The 23,914-nt window shown below is 40.1% G+C and overlaps 2 protein-coding genes across 5 annotated transcripts in view; one reads left to right on the forward strand and one right to left on the reverse strand.

Annotated features, from left to right (window-relative positions):
* The window catches only part of LOC103030810 (NACHT, LRR and PYD domains-containing protein 12-like), a 300,969-nt gene that overhangs the window by 229,494 nt on the left and 47,561 nt on the right, over positions 1–23,914 (reverse strand). The window contains exons 1-2 of one of the 4 annotated variants that reach the window (XM_049468002.1): positions 5,118–5,222; positions 939–1,010 (exon numbers count right to left, since the gene is read on the reverse strand). In XM_049468002.1, the coding sequence (XP_049323959.1) occupies positions 939–988 (50 nt within the window). In that variant the 5' untranslated portion in view covers positions 989–1,010; positions 5,118–5,222. Of the gene's footprint in view, positions 1–938; positions 1,011–2,273; positions 2,364–5,117; positions 5,223–23,914 lie in introns of those variants that run through there. The other 3 variants (XM_049468006.1, XM_049468013.1, XM_049468000.1) reach the window with 3 other exon arrangements.
* LOC125801499 (putative nuclease HARBI1) lies at positions 10,584–13,365 on the forward strand. Its single transcript, XM_049478327.1, has 2 exons — positions 10,584–10,593; positions 12,395–13,365. The coding sequence occupies exons 1-2, from the start codon at positions 10,584–10,586 to the stop codon at positions 13,363–13,365; spliced, it is 981 nt and encodes a 326-aa protein (XP_049334284.1).

Below are 23,914 nucleotides of genomic sequence, written 5' to 3' on the forward strand. Positions count from 1 at the left end.
CTACCACGGTGTTACAAAGTGAGATTTTTATTTTTTTTCTCTTTCTTGCCTTCCCTTTCTAAGCTACCTCACTCTTGCGCTCTCCTTTACTCTTTCTATCAGTCCTGCAGGTTACCTGTGAGAGGGAGGAGCTGACTAATTGATCCTGGTCCTGTGTCACAATAAAGCGCTGGCCGATGTGGAGTGCAGCGCGACACCCAACCCATTCAACCACCATGCTGCCCAGACCAAACCACCTGTCTGTCTATTTTATTGTTTGTGCTGTTGTGAGTAAATACTGAGCTGTTTAGATAACTGAATTAGAACACATGTTATTTAACTTTAATTGTTTGTCATAATACTTCTGTAAATACACTTCAAATAATACTAAAAGCCAATGTAGCAATGTAGGGGATAAGGCCTGTTTCTTTGGGAGGGGGTTTCTTTTCTCCTGTGTTTTGTTAGTAAGGGAGGGAGATTTATGTATTTTTGTTTCTTTTTTTTTTTGTTAGGTAAAGTTAGCTTTAAACATCTAAGTTAGTTTTTGTATGTTTGTAAATGTGTGTAAAACAATGGAAGCTGAGTTTCATGAAATAAAAAATATTGTTGTTAAATAAATGACTCCACTGCAAAAATTACAAATATTATGTTTGATTTTTATTTATTAATGTAATGTATTATTATTTTTGTATTGAATCCTATTTTAAGTGCACAACAGGCAGAACTAGAACATAAGTCAGGTCTGAAAGGGTTAAAGCCTTTTGTGTAAATAATCCAGAACTAGGTGATACGGTAAAACAATATTTTCAATACAATAAAAAATACTATTAAACAAAATAAATCTATATATTGATCAGCTCTACTAGAAACCTGTGTAAAATTCAGTATTCAGTATTCACATTTTTCATTTTTGGCCATAAATTCCTACTAACTATTGATGCACTATTGAAGTTACTCACTTTGGATCAGACGGTTCTCCTCCATCACTGGAGTTATGAAGCTCCATCATAGAGGTGCTTCAGTGCAGATCCCTGTGAACAGTTTAACAACCATTAAAATATGATCAGGTTTAAATAACATTATTGATGATACAATTCTAAATCTTATTGATAATATTTAGAATTGCTGGCATTTATTTATAATAACATAAAGCATTAGAAATTACAAACAATATGTCTTTAAAGAATCACATTGATCTAAAGTCCGTTTGCACCCCTTGCTGGTAAAATAGCGCTACTACATATGACCACACCTTCTGCAGTGGTGTAGCGTTTTTACCCTGTTTAAACAACTATATTTCCTTTTTTAAGTTAAGTATATTTTGGAACATGTACTTTTATACTTTTATCTTCAGGATCCATTTTTAAATTCATTTTTTACTTTGATTTTGTAATTAGATTTTTTGTGCTTTTCTTTCTACTTTTACTTACACCATCTCTGGAAGTGTATCAACCTTTTACAACCACAATTTTGGACTAGAACAAAATGAAAAGACTGAACGAAAAGTAGGTGTAAAAGCACCCTTAAATTAGGGCTGAGTTCATATTTCAAATCTCAATATGTTTAAAGAAATAGTGATAGACAGAATGACATGATGAAAACCATAAAAAAATCATGATTAAAATATCAGATTTTATTTGTACCATTAAAGACAAATCATGCTGTATATTAATGAATTAATAATATTATATTTGTAATATTACAGAGGTACACTCTTCCTGGCGTTCCACTGTCTGATTAAACCGCACCGGATTATGTTGTTTATTGTATGACATAGTTTTGAATATAATGATATTTACAGTATATTGTCCAGCCCAAACGTACATGCAGACAAACTAAACACTTGTGATAAATATGTGATAAATATAAAGTTCTATATATATATATATATATGTTTATATAGTAGGTTAAGATTACACCATTAGTGTGACCTACATTTTGACATGTTTACACAACAAACATTGTTCTGTATCTGCCCCGATATAGGCCTGATCTAGGCCTATACTTTGTGATTTTTCTTTAAGTACAATCCACCTCTTTCTAAGTTAAGCTAAAATAATACTCCTGTATCTGTCAAACACTGTTCTTATCGCTGTGTTTTAACTTTAAATTTGAACTGAAATGCCCCCATTTTCTACTCGAAATGTTGGAAGAGGCTTCTGTTCAGCCCAGAAAACTCGGGTCTGACTTAACTTCCTGTTTCTGAGATGAATAAACACAGAATTAAAAGTTACAGGTTTAAAAGATACAGGTAACTATTTTACATTCAGATTTTATTTGTTTTCTGGACTTACCCAGTGAAAATAAACCGCTGTTGAATCGTGTTGGTTGAATTTATTTCGTTTCTCCTAAACTGCGTCACTCTTTTCTATTCTTCTGTAATGGAGGATCATCTAACTTTCGTTTCTCTCTCTCTCTCTGCTCAGGAGTTTCTGTCCCGCCCCCTTTGTCTCTCAGAGCCAATAGACAATGAGTGGGCGGAGCCTCTGTAAGATTTTCGCTGCAGCCAGCCAATTACACCCCGCAATATTATGTAACGTTTGAATATTCATGAATCTGTAAAGATACGACAGTGATTGGCTGGGTAACAGTCAGAGTTTGGGGGTGGAGGAGCTGATATTTCTGCGACAACGCATTTCAGATGTTATGTTGTCCCATTCTTACAGCTTTAAAATTCTCCACATTCTCTATTGGGGACAGGTCAGGACTGCAGGCAGGCCAGTCCAGCACCCACAACCTCTTCTAGTTCCACAGTCATGCCTTTATAATGTGTGCAGCATGTGGTCTTGTTGAAAAATGCATAGACATCCCTGAAAAAGATGTCACCTTTAAGACAACATCTGTTACTTTATGGTCTTAGTGTACTTTTCTGCATTAATTCTGTATCAAAGAAGTGTACTGACATACACCCTCATACCATGACAAAACCTGAAGTTTGGACTTGTTTCTGATCGTCTAGACCAGGGGTATTTAATTAGAATTCAGTTAGGTCCAGTTCGAAAAAATTTCATCAGGCTAAGGTCCAGACCGTCGCCAATGTTAACTTGTTTTATAATTCAGTGTTTTATTCTGTTTACTGAAGAAGCCTATAGTAGTACTGTCAGTGTTTTATCAACATCTAAAAGACAAAACAAAATAAACATACTAGTATATTTCAACAATATTTATTGTTTTAAATTATTTTATTGTGTCTATTATTATTATTATTAGTTTTGACCTGTCACAATAATTACATTATCAACCTATCATAAAATAAATGGAAATACCCTGAATAATTTAACATATCGAGTCTAATAATGTGAATCTGTATGTTAACTTTGTTTTAAAATGCTATATTTATTCTATTTTATTTTATATATATATATATATATATATATATATATTAGGTTTGGGCCTGCCTGTCATGATAATAATTACATGAATGATAAATCGTACAATATATGGAGAAATGTTTGCTGAACTTGGCCAAAATATCAGCTTCGTTAAAAAAACAGTAGTTTTATTTTATTTAATATTATTACTGTATCAGACTTTATAATGTTGTGGATAAAACTGATGGGGGAAGTTGCCGATACTTTTTGTCTTCTGGTGGTTGCCTTAGTTTTGAGGTAGGGATGTTTTGGGAGTAGAGAGCGCCCCTCTAACCGAGAGGTTTTATTTTTTTCTTGCTGAGGAGTTTCAGATCAGGTGGAGTAAAGTGGAATATTTTGCACTCTTGTCTCAGTTGTTTCTCTTTAATTCCTCCAAGTAACACCACTCGGTTACATTACTGTTAATATGTTTTATAACTGTAGTATTTTAATGTTTTTTTTTTTCTGGTGCGCACCATCTGTATTAGCTTCTCTTGTTTTATTATCCCACTTCTCACCGCCTGCTTCGCCTGTGTGGCTCCGCCCTCCCGCATCTGCACAGATCTGATTGGCTGAGAAGAGCGTTTGGTGATCTTACAGCACACGTGATTGGTCTGTAAGTTTACTGCACTATAAAGCACGTAAACCATAAAGACAATAAACATTCCTCCGCTTTAAATGAACACGGTCAGAATTAAATTCTTCTCATTAGTTTATCGGTTTGGGTCCGGATTGGACAACGTCTGGGACTGGACCCGGACCACAGTCCGCCTATTAGTGACCCCTGGTCTAGACGGTCCTATTTTTCTTTGGTCTGGAGCACCTGGCACCCAGGTATTCCACAAAAAATATCTGGAACACGAAGCAGGGAGTCATATGTCATAAACACCAATCAAAAACGGTGCCGTCTTTTCTGGGCCAAAGCTCATTTCCCTGAAATTACACATTCTGATTAATCTCACCACAGAATGTGCTTTAATACACTGTTAGCCAGTTTATCAGTGTGCTCCGGTGTTAGTCGCGGAAATGATTCAGACTGATGAGTTTTTATGCTGATTACTTCGCGTACACTACATTGCCTCCATTATCTATCTCCTTTATCTACAGTACAGTATTAATCAACATTAAATTAGTTAACTTCATCAGATATTTCACAGTTAATTAATTCATATCATTAAACCTAAAGGGATCTAATGGGTTTCACACCTGCAAAACACAAGAAAAGCCTAAATTACAGTGGTATGGAAAAGTTTGGACACTATTCCTTTAGTGTTTCAGTTAAATATATCATATGGCAGAAGAAGACAGTGATATTTGAGAAGTGAAATGAATTTTATATTATTTACAGAAAGTGTGCAATAATCATTCTTTAAACTAAATTAGGCAGTTGCATAGATTTGAACACCCCAACAGAAAAATCTGCCCCCAAAATCTGCTCGATTTAGGCCTGATGTAGGCCTGTTTTAGGCCTTCACTTTGTGATTTATCAGGTACAATTCAGTACAATCCAATACAATCCACCTCTCTCTAAGTAAAGCTGAAATAATACTCCTGTATCTGTCAAACACTGTTCTTTTTGTTGTGTTTTAACTTTTTATTTTAACTAAAATATTTATTTTAACCCACAAGTTGGATTTTCTACTCGAAATGTTGGAAGAGGCTTCTGTTCAGCCCAGAAAACTCGGGTGTGACTTAACTTCCTATTTCTGAGATAAATAAACGCAGAATTACTTTAAAAGTTACAGGTCAATATTTTACATTCTGATTTTAATTGTTTTCTGAACTTACCCTGTAAAAATAAACCGCTGTAGAATCGTGTTGGTTGAATTTAGTTCGGTTTCTCCTTCACTGCGTCACACTTTATTCTTCTGTAATGGAGGATCATCTAACTTTCGATTTCTCTCTCTCTGCTCACGAGTCACTGTAACATTAGAAGAAGAAATATTAATCTTTATAGCTGTTCTGCTCTGATCTAAACTGTTTAAAATCTATAAATCATGGACACTTTCAAATTACTGTGTTCATGGACGTACAAAAATATTTACTGTTTCTTAGACAAGCTCGGTGAACAAACAGTTTTATATTTAAATACATATTATTTGTGTATTTGTCATATAGGATCTACTCAATATTTATGTAACTTTTCTGCTGGGGTGCTCAAATTTGTGCATCTGCCAAATTTAGTTTAAATAATTATTGCACACTTTCTGTAAATCTTATAAACTTCATTTCACTTCTCAAATATCAATGTGATCTGCAATCTGATATATTTAACTGATGTGATATAATTAGCTGATCCCCACAACCAATGATTTATAAAGGAAACTCGTGAAAATTATCAGGGGTGCCCAAACATATTACCACATTAAGTGGTAAGCACCACATACTAAGTAGTGAGCACAAGACTGACTGGTCTGTACATGACTTCACAGTGACTGCTAGTTGTGCTGTGCACATGCTCTGCAATCCTCCAGTAATGTTAGCTAGTTAAAACATTTCCCACTGAAATAAAAATAGTTAAAATTAGCTAACCCAGCTAACATTAGCTAAAACGTTCCCCACTGAAATAAAGTAGCTAAAATTAGGTAACCTAGCTAACATTAGCTAAAACATTCCCCACTGAAATAAGGTAGTTAAATTAGCTATCCTAGCTAAAACACTTTCTACTAAAACAAAGTAAACATTAGGTAACCTAGCTAATGTTAGCTAAAATATTCCCCACTAAAATAAAGTAGCTAACGTTAGCTAACGTTAGCTAAGGTAGCTAACGTTAGCTAAAATATTCCTCACTGAAATAAAGTAGCTAACGTTAGCTAACGTTAGCTAAGGTAGCTAACGTTAGCTAAAATATTCCTCACTAAAATAAAGTAGCTAACGTTAGCTAAGGTAGCTAACGTTAGCTAAAATATTCCTCACTGAAATAAAGTAGCTAACATTAGCTAACGTTAGCTAAGGTAGCTAACGTTAGCTAAAATATTCCCCACTGATATAAAGTTATTAACATTAGCTAACACAGCTAACGTTAGCTCAAATATTCCACTCTAAAATAAAGTAGTTAACATTAGCTAAGGTAGCTCATGTTAGCTAAAACACTCCCCACTGAAATAAAGCAGTTAACATAAGCTAAGGTAGCTAAAGTTAGCTAAAACCAGAGCCATAGAGAGAGAGAGTTGCGTCAACTCCGTTCACTCCAATGGACCAGTTTTTTACAGCAATGGCGGACCGTGGAGCCTGTCAATAGTTCCCGGAAGTTAGCAGCAAATACTATCAGCACAGTGAAGCTGGAGCAGGATACACCATGTGTGGTCCACTTTTACAGGTTAGTACGCTTAAATGATCTGATTGTGTTTTATCAGGACATCAGAATCAAATTAACATGTGCACTGAAGCATTTTAGTGAATTAACCCCCTCTTAAAAAGCAGATTTAGGGGAGTAAATCTATGCCAGGACAACGCGAATACAGTTACTGGCATTTAACATTAATGACTGAGAGCCTATTAGTTAGTAAATTCCTAAATATCTTAATATCTTATATATCCAGATAGACAATGCTGACCTAACTAAGTAAATATCTAATATATCAATATATTATATATTCAGATAGACCATGCTAACCTAACTAAGTACATATCTTAATATCTAATATATCAATATCCTATATATCCAGATATACCATGCTTAACTAATTAAATATCTTAATATATATATATATATCCAGATAGACCATGCTAACCTAAGTAAGTAAACATCTTAATATCTTTTATATCAATATCTTATATATCCAGATATACCATGCTTAACTAATTAAATATCTTAATATCTTATATATCCAGGTAGACCATGCTAAGCTAACTAAATATTGTAAATATCTTGTATGTCCAAATAGACCATGCTAAGCTAACTAAATAAATATCTTATATATCCAGGTAGACCATGCTAACCTAACTAGCTAGGTAAATAAAGCTTAACTCTATTCATTTCAGAAAGAACTTTAAACACTAACAAGAGATAAATGCTTAATAAATACAGACTACTGTGGAAACTAAGTACTAAGTAGTACTGCAGAATTTAGCTAAATGATAGCTACCTATTGCTCAGGTAGCTAACGCTAACTAGCTATCTTACTGTTTGTCTAAGTAACTACTAATTTAACAGAGATATGATTTAAGGTGATATGACCAATATTTATTTTATATATGTTTATATATGTTTATATATGTTTGATTAAGGATATAGGCTATATTGTCAACAGTAGGGAAAAACACTTTCCAATGCATGTGTAATTTAAGATAGCATAATTAGTTATGTTTAATAATAGTGCATCTCAAAAGAAATGTTTAATATTGTTTAAGTAACAGTCATCTTTTGTATTAATTATGCTTACAGTGACACATCTAACAATTTATATTTTAAGTTTTAAATGAAATATTTTAGGGATTTATTATTTCTGTTTTTTTTTCATGAGCTTTTAGAAAAGTAAAACAAAAACAGTTTTGGGATATGTCTCTTTATATGTAGTGATTATAAAATTTGACAGATTTTTTTTATTAAACTATGATAGAAAAAAAATCATTATATTCAGGTTTTCTGAGATGCACTAGTGTGCCAAAAAAAAAAAAAGTGTGTGTTATTGTTTGTTTTATATAAATATAAAATAAGTAAATAATGAATACAAAATATAACAACTTTAATACAATCATCTTTCTTGGCTTCATTTTATATTAAATAATAATAAAAATAAAATGTAGGTTATGTTTCCAAAATGTTTAATTGTATTCATGTATTAAATGCTATCATGTCTCAATTTTCTTATTCTCTTCCTGCTTTTGTATTCCCCAGGGGTTCATTCTTCCGAACTACACAAGTAAACCCCATTTTATGTAATCTGTGCTGATTCTTTGGTTTATTTACATGTGCAATGTACTATTTTCCTTTAGTTGATTTACATGTGTTCTGTACTTTGTTTTTCTGTATGTAGCCTCTCTATATTCTGATATAAGTTTTTAAAGTTATATATCTTCTCATGTTTGTTGTAAAAATAATAAAGCTGTTGCAAATAATGTGGTTCCTCTTTCTTAATGCAAATAATTCTGCATGAAATATTCAGGTGGTGACTTAAAAATATTTGCAGATCTTTGTATCCTTTGATTAAATTATTTTTGCAGTAAACTCCAAATATATGCAAGCCAAAACTTCTCCATCTTCTTTTGAACCTAAAATTTTACTTGTAGCAACTGCATTTGCACAGTGCCATGAAATTAATATTAATTAACATACAAATTTAGCCTATAAAAACTCTCTTATGGATTACAATATTGGATTCACACAGAATAACATAAGCCTTAAATAAGTCAATATATGGTCACAATAATCCTCAATGAATTATCTATGTATAATGAAATAATATATATATATATATATATATATATATATATATATATATATATATATATATATATATATATATATATATATATACATATATACACTGCTCAAAAAAATAAAGGGAACACTCAAATAACACATCCTAGATCTGAATGAATGAAATATTCTCATTGAATACTTTGTTCTGTACAAAGTTGAATGTGCTGACAACAAAATCACACAAAAATCATCAATGGAAATAAAATTTATTAACCAATGGAGGCCTGGATTTGGAGCCACACACAAAATTAAAGTGAAAAAACACACTACAGGCTGATCCAACTTTAATGTAATGTCCTTAAAACAAGTCAAAATGAGGCTCAGTATTGTGTGTGGCGAGACATGATGTCCCAGATGTGCTCAATCGGATTCAGGTCTGGGGAACGGGCGGGCCAGTCCATAGCTTCAATGCCTTCATCTTGCAGGAACTGCTGACACACTCCAGCCACATGAGGTCTAGCATTGTCCTGCATTAGGAGGAACCCAGGGCCAACCGCACCAGCATATGGTCTCACAAGGGGTCTGAGGATCTCATCTCGGTACCTAATGGCAGTCAGGCTACCTCTGGTGAGCACATGGAGGGCTGTGCGGCCCTCCAAAGAAATGCCACCCCACACCATTACTGACCCACTGCCAAACCGGTCATGCTGAAGGATGTTGCAGGCAGCAGACCGCTCTCCACGGCGTCTCCAGACTCTGTCACATCTGTCATGTGCTCAGTATGAACCTGCTTTCATCTGTGAAGAGCACAAGGCGCCAGTGGCGAATTTGCCAATCCTGGTGTTCTCTGGCAAATGCCAAGCGTTCTGCACGGTGTTGGGCTGTGAGCACAACCCCCATCTGTGGACGTCGGGCCCTCATACCATCCTCATGGAGTCGGTTTCTAACCGTTTGTGCAGACACATGCACATTTGTGGCCTGCTGGAGGTCATTTTTCAGGGCTCTGGCAGTGCTCCTCCTGTTCCTTCTTGCACAAAGGCGGAGGTAGCGGTCCTGCTGCTCGGTTGTTGCCCTCCTACGGCCTCCTCCACGTCTCCTGGTGTACTGCCCTGTCTCCTGGTAGCGCCTCCAGCCTCTGGACACTACGCTGACAGACACAGCAAACCTTCTTGCCACAGCTCGCATTGATGTGCCATTCTGGATGAGCTGCACTACCTGAGCCACTTGTGTGGGTTGTAGAGTCCGTCTCATGCTACCACGAGTGTGAAAGAACCACCAACATTCAAAACTGACCAAAACATCAGCCAGACAGCATAGGTTCTGAGACGTGGTCTGTGGTCCCCACCTGCAGAACCACTCCTTTATTGAGTGTGTCTTGCTAATTGCCAATAATTTCCACCTGTTGTCTATTCCATTTGCACAACAGCAGGTGAAATTGATTGTCAATCAGTGTTGCTTCCTAAGTGGACAGTTTAATTTCACAGAAGTTTGATTTACTTGGAGTTATATTGTGTTATTTGAGTGTTCCCTTTATTTTTTTGAGCAGTGTATATATATATATATATATATATATATATATATATATATATATATATATATATATTATTTCATTATACATAGATAATTAATTGAGGATTATTTATATATTATTATTAGTGCCCCAAAATCGCAATTCTGTCTCTGTGTTTATGGGCTCAAATTGCCCACCAAGAACTTCCTGGAACTATCTGAAATCTCCATGAATCACGTGACCATCAAGGATTTTGAACTTCCGTTGTCGCGACTCTCTCTCTCTCTGGCTGCGTCCGAAATCGCATACTTAAGCAGTACGTACTGTTTTGGGGGTGAGTACGCACTGCTCGCCCGGTAAAGCAGTATGCTCTTTGAGTATGCGAGTGGGTAAGTATACACCACATAGACTGTATATAAAGATGGACGCCGTGTCGCCGTTCCCATTCATTCAATGAAAATGAAGCCAAAATCTTCCGCCATTTTGGCGATTCTGAGACCAGAGTCTGCGCAGTAGAGACCAGAGGAGGGAGAAAGACTGTGGAGAGCTCCTACTCATTTGAATAACTCCGCCCCTGAGGGCTGCCTCGCGGTCACAGACTGCAGAGCGGGGCGGAGCGGAGCTGACGGTCTGTTATTGGTCCCGCCCATAACCAGCCCTTTTACCATAACCACACCTTTTTTGAATAGAGCTGAATAACGTTTTAAAAAACGAATTCTGTGAGAATATAAACATTTGACAATATAAGCAGAGGTTATACTAGCTGCTGCATTTAAATAATGGAGGTAGAATTACAGCATATTAGAAAAAAACGTGATTAAAAGTTGTCTGTTTTGCCATTGAAACCTATGGGGATGGGTGGAGTTACACAGCTTTCTGCAGCCGAACAGCAGGGGGCGCCCGACTTGTGGTGGCTTCACTTTTGAGAGACGATGCTCTGTCCAGCTATATACAGTCTATGATACACCACCTCGGACGCACTAAGCCGCCCATTTTACCAACATCACGTGACGCATTACGCCACTCCACAACCAAAAAAAAAAACCCTTCAGTCATTTGCAGCAGTGTTTCTCAACCAGGGTGCCGCGGCACCCTGGGGTGCCGTCTGGCTTCATTGGGGGTGCCGTCAAAATATTGCGCCTCACGTGCATATTTCCTTTCCAGAGTCAGCTCGTGTCGCGGTGTGTCCCAATTCACAGGCAGCATACTCTGAAGGATGCGACCCACAGAGGCGTTGTATTACTGCGCAGCTGTGACGCAATCTGTCTTCGAATACAGCCTCTGAAGGATGCAGCCCCTAAATTGGGACACACTGTAAAGTTTTTGTCCCCCACGCGATGCACGCGCTATTTTATTTCATATTCCGCCAGCAACATCCCTCGTTCTCACCTGAAGTACTGCGCCATATATTTAAAGGGTGTCGTGATAGAAAAAAGGTTGAGAAACGCTGACTTGCAGCACCAGATCCATATAATTCAGCATTTTTTTTTACTCTTTAACGCCACCTACCTGTTTTTTGGGATGTATCCTGATTTAACATCTTTACGGCGTCGAGCGGCTGCTCAGAGAAGAAGAAATCTGAGGAATTTATTGAATTTTTACCTCAGTAACAATGTAAGTGCAATAAAGTCTTCAGAAAAAGCCAGCTAGTTAACCTAGATAGGGTTAGTAATATTAGCTAGCTACTATTCACACACAGTTATTGTGATTACATAATAAAAAATGAATTACATTACATTAGACAGCTAAAACAAATAAATAAAGAAATTCTAAGAATTTCAGAAAAAAACAGCTAATCTAGATAGTACTATTACCTATTTACACACACATTTATTGTGATTACACAGTAAAAAAATAAATTACAGTACATTCAATTACACAGCTAGAAGAATAAAAATTACATTTTAAAATTACATTTTAATAACAGTTAATAACTGATAAATAATGATCAGAAATATAAAAAGAACAGTAGCTTAAGTGAGGATGTGTAAAGCAATTTATTTTTCTTACAAAAATGAAAACAATAAAAATTACATTTTATTAAAACATATAAACAGAACAATAAATATTAAGTAAAGTAAACATAAGTTAACTAAACTATTTACATTTATTTACAGCATGGGAGCCTGACTTCATATTGTCAGCTGAACACAGCTGTGCCCATTTTGCAGCTGTATTTTGGTGGCGCAGACCTCAGGGCGGACCTCAGACTCTCCCGGGAGACCATCACCTCCCTCACTGCCGCATTAAGGCAGGAGACTGACCATGGGTGGAGCCGAGACATCGAGGTGCTGGTATTCCTGTACTGGCTGGCACACGCAGCATCCTACCGCGTGGTCTCCCGGGCCTTTGCGATCCCCAGGTCATCTGTGCACGACATGGTGCACAGAGTGAGCAAAGATGTCAGTGGGATCATCAAAAGGGTCATCACTCTGCCAACGGTCGATGATCTGGAGGTGATAGGAGCAGGGTTTGCTCACTTGGCCGGATCTCCAGCCTTCACAGTGGCAGTGGGTGCCATTGACGGGTGCCACATCCGCATAAAACCCCCATCAGCCAACGCACAGTGCTACCTCAACAGGAAGCTTTTCCACTCCGTCCAGCTGCAAGCCATCTGTGACCACCAGGGAAAGTTTTTAGACATTTTTGTTGGGTATCCTGGCTCTGTGCACGATGCAAGGATTTTAAAGAACAGCCTCTTGTATAAAGAGGCATTGTACCCACCTGTGGGAAGATGCATCCTTGGGGATGGGGGTTATCCGTGCATCAGCACGCCCATCAAGCTCCTGACCCCGTATCGAGAGCCTGTACAGAACCCTGTACAGGCTCGCTTTAACCGCAAGCTCTCTCGGGCCCGGTGCATCATTGAAAGAGCATTTGGGATGCTGAAGACACGCTGGCGCTCCATTTTCTTCAAGGCCCTTGAGGTGAGCCCTGTCTTCGCCCCAGAGGTCGTGGCATGTTGCGCAGTGCTCCACAACCTGTGCATTGCTCATGGTGACATCATTGAGCCAGATGTTCCAGAGGAGGAGGATGCTCATGCCCCAGAGCCTGCACAAACAGAGGAAAGATCAGGAAACGAGGCACGGGAGAACCTGGCTGCAGCTGTCTCTGCACCCCAGATGGCCGTACTAGCTCTCCTTGAGCATGATTATCTTTAGAGTTCTGTACATAGTCTTTGACAATTTTTATGTTTTTTTTTTACATTTACAGTTCTATAGTTTTACCTGTTACATTTTCATATTTCTGATATTTTAAATAGTTTAATTTTGCTAGAGTATGTAAAATTTTCTCATAATCTATTATAAATTGTTCAAATAAATAGTTCTTATTAGATTAGTTCTTAAACAGTGTCACGTCTGGTGCTGTTAGCTCCTCTGTCCCTTCCACACCCAGCTCTAACGGAGGTTCTCAGGTTAACAACTACACTACCCAGAATGCACCACCCGCTGACATCACGCACTCACCTGATCACGTGACACCTCACCTGCTTCCACCAGGAAGCCCCGAATACTGATTACTGGCACTATAAAGGTGCACGCCAAACAGACTTCATCGCCGCGTATTGTAGGTTATCCTCGTACAAAGCGTTACTTATCTCTTGTCTCAGTTTACTTTGTGAATGACCTTGCTTTTTGTTTCTCGACGCCGATTCTTGCCTCTGCCTTTGATATTGGATTGTTTGTGTATGACCTGGACTGTGCTTTCACTACTGCCTCTTGGATTACCTCTGATACTGGATTGCTTGTGTATGAACTCTGGACTGTCTCTCGTTTATGGTATGGTTTTGTCTTCATTGCTCTGTCTACTGGTGATCACCCCTGTTTTTGTATCGACCCTGATTTCATCTGTTTATTATCATAATAAACACACTTTGTTTTTATCAGTATCTGTGTTATGACCTGGTCTAGGTCAGACCATAACATAATTAAAAAACATCCGTGCCCTCCCGGTTCCCCAATAGCACGTAGACCAAGTTGCAATGATAAGACATGTTTATTGAATTTAGTATTTTTGAAAACAATTAACAAATATAAAGAATAAATAGAAACGGGGAGAAAAGGGTAAAATAACAAACAAAACAAAACTAACTAAGGTTTTAAAGAAAACTAACTTACCTACAACACAAAGAAAATCAAATACAAAAAAATCTAACCTAACTCCCTAAATACTATTAAACCAAGAGAAAATACAAGTAAACAAAATTAACCTTACCTCCCCACCAAACGGAGATAACAAAAAGACTTAATAAGCCACCACTCTTGACTCAGCTTTTAGTATAGGTTTCTACGATGAATTAAGCAGTACAAAACATTGCTCTTATTATGATAACCTCAATAAACACCACTTTACCACAGAGCTGAACACAATCACATCATTACAAACAAAGACAACTATTAGCTCTATTACACAAAGCAGGCGTCTGGTCAGGGAACCGGGAACGCACGGAAACGCGTCAGAAGCAAGAGCACCCCCCCCTCTTCCCTCTGGCACACGTCCATTTTATAGTCAGCGCCCCTGGCGGTTGTTCTGCGCATCTGCAACACAAGAAAACTACAGAAACAGCAGGATTATGAACCTAACCCCCTAGGTTCGTAACATCCCCACACCCAAAAAGAAACAAACAAAGTTTGTTACTCTACTGCCTTGAAAGAGCATCAGCCACCACATTTTCAGTTCCTTTTTTATGATAAATTTTCAAATTGAAATCTTGGATCATTAAGAACCACCTCATCAGTCTTTGATTGGTGTTGCGCATTTGGGCTAAAAATACTAAAGGGTTGTGATCAGTATAGACCACCACAGGCAAATTGCTAGACCCCAGATATACCTCAAAATGTTGCAAGGCAAATAAGAGAGCTAATGCTTCCTTCTCTACGGTACTGTACACTACCTGATGTTTGTTGAACTTCTTAGAAAAATAACAAACAGGGTGTTCGATACCTCGGACATCTTCTTGAAGTAGTACAGCCCCAGCTCCAGAAGCACTGGCATCAACTTCCAGCTTAAAAGGCTTTGAAAAGTCAGGAGCTACTAAAACAGGAGTGTTACATAAAAGAGTTTTGACAGAGTTAAAAGCATAGTCACATTCTGCAGTCCAGATCATTGTCCTGTCCTTCTTAAGCAGATTAGTCAAAGGCGCAACTACAGTAGCAAAATTCTTACAAAAACCACGATAATAGCCAGCCATCCCCAAGAAACGGCGAAGATCACGTTTGGTGGTAGGCACTTTAAAATCTAAAATTGCTTGAGTTTTTGCCTCAAGAGGGCGCACTTCGCCCTGGCCAACTTGTTTCCCTAAATAAGACACTCGAGCTTTCCCAAACTCACATTTAGCCAGGTTGAGTGTGAGTGAAGCTTCCTTTAAACGTTCAAACACCGTTCTGAGTATTTTCAGATGTTCTTCCCAAGTTTCTGAATAAGATACCAGATCATCTAAATAAGCTTCGCAATTCTTAACATTAGCCAGAACTTTCCACATAAGTCGCTGAAAAGTGGCAGGTGCATTTCGCAATCCAAAAGGCATAACAGAATACTGTAAAAAACTATCTGGGGTGACAAATGCAGAGATTTCAGCTGCAGCAGGAGTTAATGGAACTTGCCAGTATCCTTTTAGTAAGTCTAATTTAGTAACGAATTTAGCTGTACCAACTCGATCAATGCAATCCTCCATTCTCGGCAAAGGGAAAGAATCAGGCTTTGTAACAGAATTTACCTTCCTATAATCAGTACAGAATCTATTAGTACCATCAGGTTTAGGGACCAACAAGCAAGGCGAGCTCCAAGAACTGACACTAGGTGTCGCCAAATCGTTCTCTAAAAGATACTGGACTTCATTTTGCATTTGTTGACGCTTCATCGGATTAACACGATATGCATGTTGTTTAATAGGTAAATGTCCCTGAACATCAATGTCGTGACTAAGTACGTTAGTTTGGGAAGGAACATCAGAAAACAAACATGAATAATCATTAATCAGCTTCACTACATCGTGTCGCTCTTCCTCAGAAAGATGCATTAAATGAGCATCTAAGTTACTTAAAATGGCCGAATTTGGCAGATGTGGACTAAAAATGAGACTGTCACGAAAGGGGAGATCATCAACAGAATGATCTGACTTCTCCAACATAGTTGCTACGGTCACCGGCTTAACACTAGGGGCATTTTGTTTCCCTCGCTGTACATAGGGTTTTAACATATTAATGTGACAAACCCGAGTTTTTCTCTGACGATCTGGGGTGTGAATGATATAATCGGTTTCACTCAGTTTGCGCTCTACTGTATAAGGACCCGAGAATTTAGCACACAGAGCGGAGCCAGGTATAGGCAACAGTACTAGCACCTGATCACCGCATTTAAATTCTCGTTTAACAGACTTTTCATCAAAACGAGCTTTCATCTGAGACTGAGTAGTAGCTAGTGACGCTTTTGCAACTTCACAGGCTTGAAACAAACGTTCACGGAAAGAACTAACGTAATCAAGCAAATTTATACTCTCACAGTTATCCGAAACCAATTTCTCTCTCAGAAGTTTTAACGGACCACGCACCGTGTGACCGAAAACTAACTGCGACGGACTAAAACCAAGGGATTCCTGCACTGTCTCTCGGACAGCAAATAACAAAAACGGAATTCCCTCATCCCATTCCTTCTCAGAATCCTGGCAATAGGTACGGAGCATTGTTTTAAGCGTTTGATGGAATCTCTCTAAAGCACCCTGAGACTCGGGATGATAGCTACTAGACAGGTGATGTTTTACTGCTAGCAATATCATGACCTGAGCAAATAAACGTGAAGTAAAATTTGACCCCTGGTCTGTCTGAATGTGTTTGGGTAGCCCAAAAGTTGAGAAGAACTTAATCAATGCTTTCACGATGCCTTTAGCTTTTATGTTACGCAATGGGATGGCTTCAGGATACCGTGTAGCTGAACACATTAAAGTGAGCAGGTACATGTTTCCGGATTTAGTCTTGGGTAAAGGTCCTACACAATCAATAATTAAACGTTCAAACGGAGCTCCTAAGACAGGAATTGGGTGTAATGGGGCAGATGGAATAACCTGATTAGGTTTTCCAGAGATCTGACAAACATAACAGGAACGGCAGTATTTAACTACGTCAGCTTTTAAACCTGGCCAAAAAAAATAGCGCACAATCCTGCTATAGGTCTTCCTCACCCCGAGATGACCCGAAAGTGCGTGATCATGTGCTAGGCTAAGAACCTGTTCCCTATATCTGCTAGGAAGAACAAGTTGATATGTAACACTCCAATTCAGATGCTTTAAGTGACTGGGAGTCCATTTTCGCATTAGGACACCATCCTGATAAAAATAAGTCACTTCATGCTTAGAAATTTCAAATTCAGAGACAGCAGCGTCTCTACAGTTAGCCAAAGAGGGATCTTTATTTTGCTCTTCAATTAAAGCAACCTTACCGAATTTTAACTCTGATGGAGCCTCATTCTCAGATTTCACGTCATTTTTAGATAAAATCTCATACGGTAAAATCTCACATACAATCGGCTTTTCACAGCCAGAATTAAAAGAATTTATAAACGTCTCCGACAAGTCAATTTGATCGGCAAACTTACGCGACTGTGCTCGAGTCACGGCGCACACGGGAAAAATATTAGCCTCCTCACTACAAGGAGAGCAGTCAGGTTCATCTACAACTTCAGGTGGGGGGTTAACTTTTCCACCGGCTAAATCATTCCCCAAGATAAAGTGAATGCCTTTCATTGGGAACTGGGAACGAATTCCAACCCTCACAATGCCCGACACCAAATGAGACTGGAGGTGGATTTTGTGTAACGGAACTCTACATGTACCCAACTCAATACCTTGGATAAGCACATCAGACCCACATGAAGTTACAGCAGAAAACGACAAAACAGATCCCAAGATAAAAGACTGCGCAGCCCCAGTGTCTCGCAATATTTTAACTGGTATCAAGTCATTCTCATCATCAGAAAGTGAAACCAAACCATCAAAAATAAATGGTCCATACACCGAATCAGGTACGCTCTCGTCTAACACCACATTTGTCTTTGTAGCACTGATAAAACCCACAGATTTAGGTGCTTTTCCAGAAGACTTTAACTGAGAGCGGGGAGGTTTTGCTTCTAACGCGGGACATGCAGCGATTAAATGATCAGTCTCTCTGCAGTAAAAACAAGCACGAGGACTGCTAGACGTAGTACGAGCCGAATTTGAATTTTTATTAAAAGGCTGATGAACTCTAGAACGAAATACTCGTGGTGGGCTAAAATCTTGACGAGGGGGCGATGGAAAAACATTTTTGTGCGTCAGCACAAACTCATCAGCAAATACAGCTGCTTGTGAAAGGGAAGACACCTTTTGTTCATTTAAATACACCACAAGGCGTTCAGGCAAACCATTCTTAAATTCTTCTAAAAGAATCAACTCTTTCAGTTGTGCAAAATTCTCCGTTTTACTTGCTACACACCACTTATCAAACAGAGAAGACTTTTCTCTCGCAAACTCCACGAAGGTTTGATTGGCGGTTTTCGTGCATTTTCTAAATTTCTGTCTGTATGCTTCGGGGACTAATTCATATGCGCGCAGCACTGCAACTTTTACTTTATTAAAATCTAAACTGTCATCAATAGGCAAGGCAGCGCAAACTTCTTGAGCTTTACCAACTAATTTGCATTGCAAAAGTAAAGCCCAGACTTCTTGCGGCCATTTAAGAGCTGTAGCTATGCGTTCAAACGCTGCGAAATATGAGTCAACTTCAGTTTCTCTGAAGGGAGGAACAAGGCCAATGTATTTACTTACATTGAGCCCAGGTGCAGCAGCAGGGGCGGGAGCCGGTGTACCTCTCACCAGGGAGTCAGGTCCAGGAACAGGCGTCTCACTGCCAGCGCGTTCATGCGCCGCGGGTGCTACCCCACGCGGTTTAGCAGCACGCAAACGGAGCAATTCGGTCTCGTGCTCTTGGCGCCTCACAGCCAACTTCAGCTCCTCCAGACGAATATTAAGCCGAAGCCTTTCGGCCGGATTTAGGACAAGATCCGAATCGGGAGCAGGAGTAACAAGAGCAGACGCAGACAAATCCACCTGAGCAGCGTCACCAGGATCTATGCTGGAAGTGGGAGGAGAAACTGGAGATGTTGCCATCACCTCCACTAAATCCCCCACTTCTTCCACAACGGCAACACCTGGTTCAACTGACTCTGGTATAGCAGGTAAAAGCCCCTCATCAACCAGCTTCTGATATACCGCTTCCCTTATCACACTCTTACGGGCCGAACGGAATACATTAACATTATAAAACCCTGCCAACTGAAGTAACTCCTCCTTACGACATTGCTTAAAAACGCGCATAGAAGGAGCCAAAACAAACTTTTCAAGCTCAAAAGCCATAATTGCACAACTACACCCCTCCACATGAAAGAAAACCGCCAAGAAAGAGCCTATGCGGAGAGAAAAAAAAAGGGACGAGCCCCCAATTTATGTTATGACCTGGTCTAGGTCAGACCATAACATAATTAAAAAACATCCGTGCCCTCCCGGTTCCCCAATAGCACGTAGACCAAGTTGCAATGATAAGACATGTTTATTGAATTTAGTATTTTTGAAAACAATTAACAAATATAAAGAATAAATAGAAACGGGGAGAAAAGGGTAAAATAACAAACAAAACAAAACTAACTAAGGTTTTAAAGAAAACTAACTTACCTACAACACAAAGAAAATCAAATACAAAAAAATCTAACCTAACTCCCTAAATACTATTAAACCAAGAGAAAATACAAGTAAACAAAATTAACCTTACCTCCCCACCAAACGGAGATAACAAAAAGACTTAATAAGCCACCACTCTTGACTCAGCTTTTAGTATAGGTTTCTACGATGAATTAAGCAGTACAAAACATAGCTCTTATTATGATAACCTCAATAAACACCACTTTACCACAGAGCTGAACACAATCACATCATTACAAACAAAGACAACTATTAGCTCTATTACACAAAGCAGGCGTCTGGTCAGGGAACCGGGAACGCACGGAAACGCGTCAGAAGCAAGAGCACCCCCCCCCCTCTTCCCTCTGGCACACGTCCATTTTATAGTCAGCGCCCCTGGCGGTTGTTCTGCGCATCTGCAACACAAGAAAACTACAGAAACAGCAGGATTATGAACCTAACCCCCTAGGTTCGTAACAATCTGCGCTTGTCTGCTATTCTGTTCTGACCATGACAGAATACGCGGCCGAACTAAATCAGATAGCGGATACTGAGGCTATTAAATCTGGTCTAGCCAACCAAGGGAGGCTACTCGGTCAGCACCAGCAAACGCTCGCTGGTGTGACCCAAGCTGTTTTTGAGCTAGCCCGCCAGCAAACCACGCAGCAGCAACAACTAGCTGAGCTGCTAGCTCACCTCAGAGGCGTAACTGAGCCTAGCCCTAGCCCGTTAGCTGCCCCCAGTATGCCCAACGCTAACTCTTCTGTGCCTGGATTTTCTGTCTCTAAACCGGAGTTGTTTGATGGGGATCCGGAAAAATGCAGCGGTTTTCTTTTACAATGCTCCGTGTTTTTCAGTAATTCACCGCCTACAACCGATACAGCTAAGATCGGTTTCATTATCTCACGGCTTTCTGGTAAGGCACTCGAGTGGGCTACAGCTATTTGGGAAGACCTTTCTGGGGCTAGTTACACTGACTTTTTGGCTACTTTCCGCTCAGTTTTTGATCATTCGCGGTATGGACAGTCCAATGGAGAACTTTTGCTGGCTCTTAAGCAAGGTCAGAAGCCGGTGGCTTCCTACGCTCTGGAGTTTCGCACTCTCGCAGCTGGTAGTGGGTGGAATAACGCTGCTTTGATCAACGTGTTTAGATGCGGACTTAACCCAGATGTACAGAGGGAATTAGCCTGCAGAGATGATTCCCTGACCCTGGATCAGCTCATTTCACTGTCGATCCGGTTGGATCAACTTCTCTCGCGCCGACCCAAGACCAGTCCTCGCACTCAAAACGCTCCTGCGTCTCTGCCCCGCGCTCTGCCCCGCGCTCCCACACCTGAGAAAGCTGCGCTGCCTGCCCCAGAGCCCATGGATATCCAGAAAACCCGGCTAACTCCAGAGGAGCGACAGCGTCGAATCCGGCTTCGCCTATGCCTTTATTGTGGGGAGGCCGGGCATTTCAAGGCTGAGTGTGGTCTCCTGACCCGACCCGTGAATGCTCCAGCCCTGGGACAGCGCGTGGAGTGCTCTCCACGCGCTAACGTGGTACGTAAGCATGACACAATCCTTCGTTCTAAATGTTTTTCTCTACCAGTGAATATAGTTTTACCTGATGGTTTGCTCTCTGTCTCAGCGCTTGTAGATTCCGGGTCGGAAGGGAACTTCATCAGTCTGGACCTGGTTAAGGAGCATAAGGTGCCCACCCGTGACCTTCTACGCCCCCTGTCCATCCATGCTGTCGACGGGAAGAAGGTTCGCTCCAAACCAGTCACGCTACAGACATTACCCATCACCCTGCAAGCCAGCGCTCTTCATTTCGAGGAACTGCCACTTTTCGTGCTTCCCTGCACTGAACATCCAGTTATCCTGGGGATGCCATGGCTGAAAACTCACGATCCCACTGTCTCCTGGCGCGACGGGGATATCACGGTTTGGTCTGCTCACTGTCATGAACACTGTTTAGCTTTGGATAGTTTAGTTATTCGTTCGACTTCTGTTGAAAGTCCTGAGGTTTCTGATCCCGTTGATATACCTACTGAATATTCAGATTTTTTAGAAGTGTTTAGCAAAGAGAATGCTACTAAATTGCCTCCGCATCGTTCTTATGACTGTGCCATTGACCTAGTGAAGGGTGCCACCCTACCCAAAGCTAGGGTCTACCCCCTTACTTTAGACGAGGAGAAAGCTATGAATGATTACGTTACCGAAGCGTTAGCTCAAGGTTTCATTCGGCCGTCGAAGTCCCCTGTCGGTTCTGGGTTCTTCTTTGTGAAGAAAAAGGACGGGGGACTGAGACCTTGTATAGATTATAGAGGGTTGAATGCTATAACGAAAAAATTTGCCTACCCATTGCCTCTCATCCCTAGTGCACTCGAGCAACTACGCACGGCCTCTTACTTCACCAAACTCGATCTCCGCAGTGCATATAATCTTATCCGCATTAGGGAGGGGGACGAGTGGAAAACAGCGTTTACCACTACTAATGGCCACTATGAATACCAGGTTATGAGCTATGGTCTCGCCAACGCCCCCGCCGTTTTTCAGTCATTTATGAATGACGTATTCAGGGACATGATTGGGAAATACGTGACACTTTTTATAGACGACATTTTGATCTATTCCCCCGATCTTGAATCACATGTCAAGCACGTTCGTTCTGTTCTCCAAAAGCTGTTAGATAACAACCTTTATGCTAAAGCCGAGAAATGCGAGTTCCACCTTCAGAGAGTCGCATTTCTCGGCTATGTCATCAGCTCCCAGGGAGTTCTTATGGATGATTCGAAGGTAGATGCCGTTACTAGTTGGCCTGTTCCCCAATCTATCAAAGACCTCCAACGCTTTTTAGGATTCGCGAATTTTTACAGGCGTTTCATACGCAACTTTAGTGCCATAGCAGCCCCCCTTACAGCGCTAACTAAGAATGCCACCAAAGTTCTTAAGTGGTCTCCTGAAGCTGACAAGGCTTTCCAAGAGTTAAAAGCCGCCTTTGTTTCTGCCCCCATCCTCAAACATCCTAATCCGGATCTACCTTTTGTTGTTGAAGTTGATGCTTCTAATACTGGCATTGGTGCAGTACTCTCCCAACGCAGCGGTTCGCCGACCAAATTACATCCCGTAGCTTTCTTCTCAAAGAAAATGTCACCAGCGGAGCGTAATTATGGGATAGGGGATAGAGAGTTGCTGGCTGTAAAACTAGCTCTAGAAGAGTGGCGTCACTGGCTGGAAGGTGCTGCACACCCATTCACCGTTCTCACAGATCACAAGAATCTAGAGTATCTCCGTACAGCTAAACGCCTAAACCCCCGTCAAGCTCGTTGGTCATTGTTTTTCTCCCGTTTTAATTTTTCTATTTCATTTCGTCCTGGTAACCGTAATACTAAGGCTGATGCCTTATCCCGTGTTTTTAGTTCCCCAGACGACACATGCTTCCGAACCCAAACCCATTCTGCCACCCACTGTTAAAGTAGCAGCTATTAGATGGGAACTAGATGATCTCATTCAGAAAAGTCAAGTTAACACACGAATTCCGAAGGGTTGCCCTCCTCACAAGATTTATGTACCTGAACAGTTTCGCGATCAGCTCATTGGCTGGGCACATGCTGCCCTTACTTCCGGTCATCCAGGTGTTACACGCACGCTACAATTAATCTCAGCTCGGTACTGGTGGGAAACCATGCGAGCTGACGTTCAAACCTTCGTAGTTTCTTGTTCAGTCTGCGCACAATGCAAAACACCCAAAACCCTTCCAGCCGGTAAGCTATGTCCCCTGCCTGTTCCTGAACGACCATGGTCACATATTGCTGTAGACTTTGTTACTGATTTACCTGAATCTGAAGGTTACACAACTATCCTTACAGTGGTAGACAGATTTTCTAGGGGAGTTAAGTTTATCCCTTTTCCTGCACTTCCTACTGCTCTTCAGACCGCCCAAGCTATATACACACACATTTTCAGACATTATGGGGTCCCGGAGGACATTTTGTCAGATAGAGGTCCTCAATTTACTT

The sequence above is a fragment of the Astyanax mexicanus genome, chromosome 1 (genome assembly GCF_023375975.1).
Source record: "Astyanax mexicanus isolate ESR-SI-001 chromosome 1, AstMex3_surface, whole genome shotgun sequence".
Lineage (NCBI taxonomy): Eukaryota > Metazoa > Chordata > Actinopteri > Characiformes > Acestrorhamphidae > Astyanax > Astyanax mexicanus.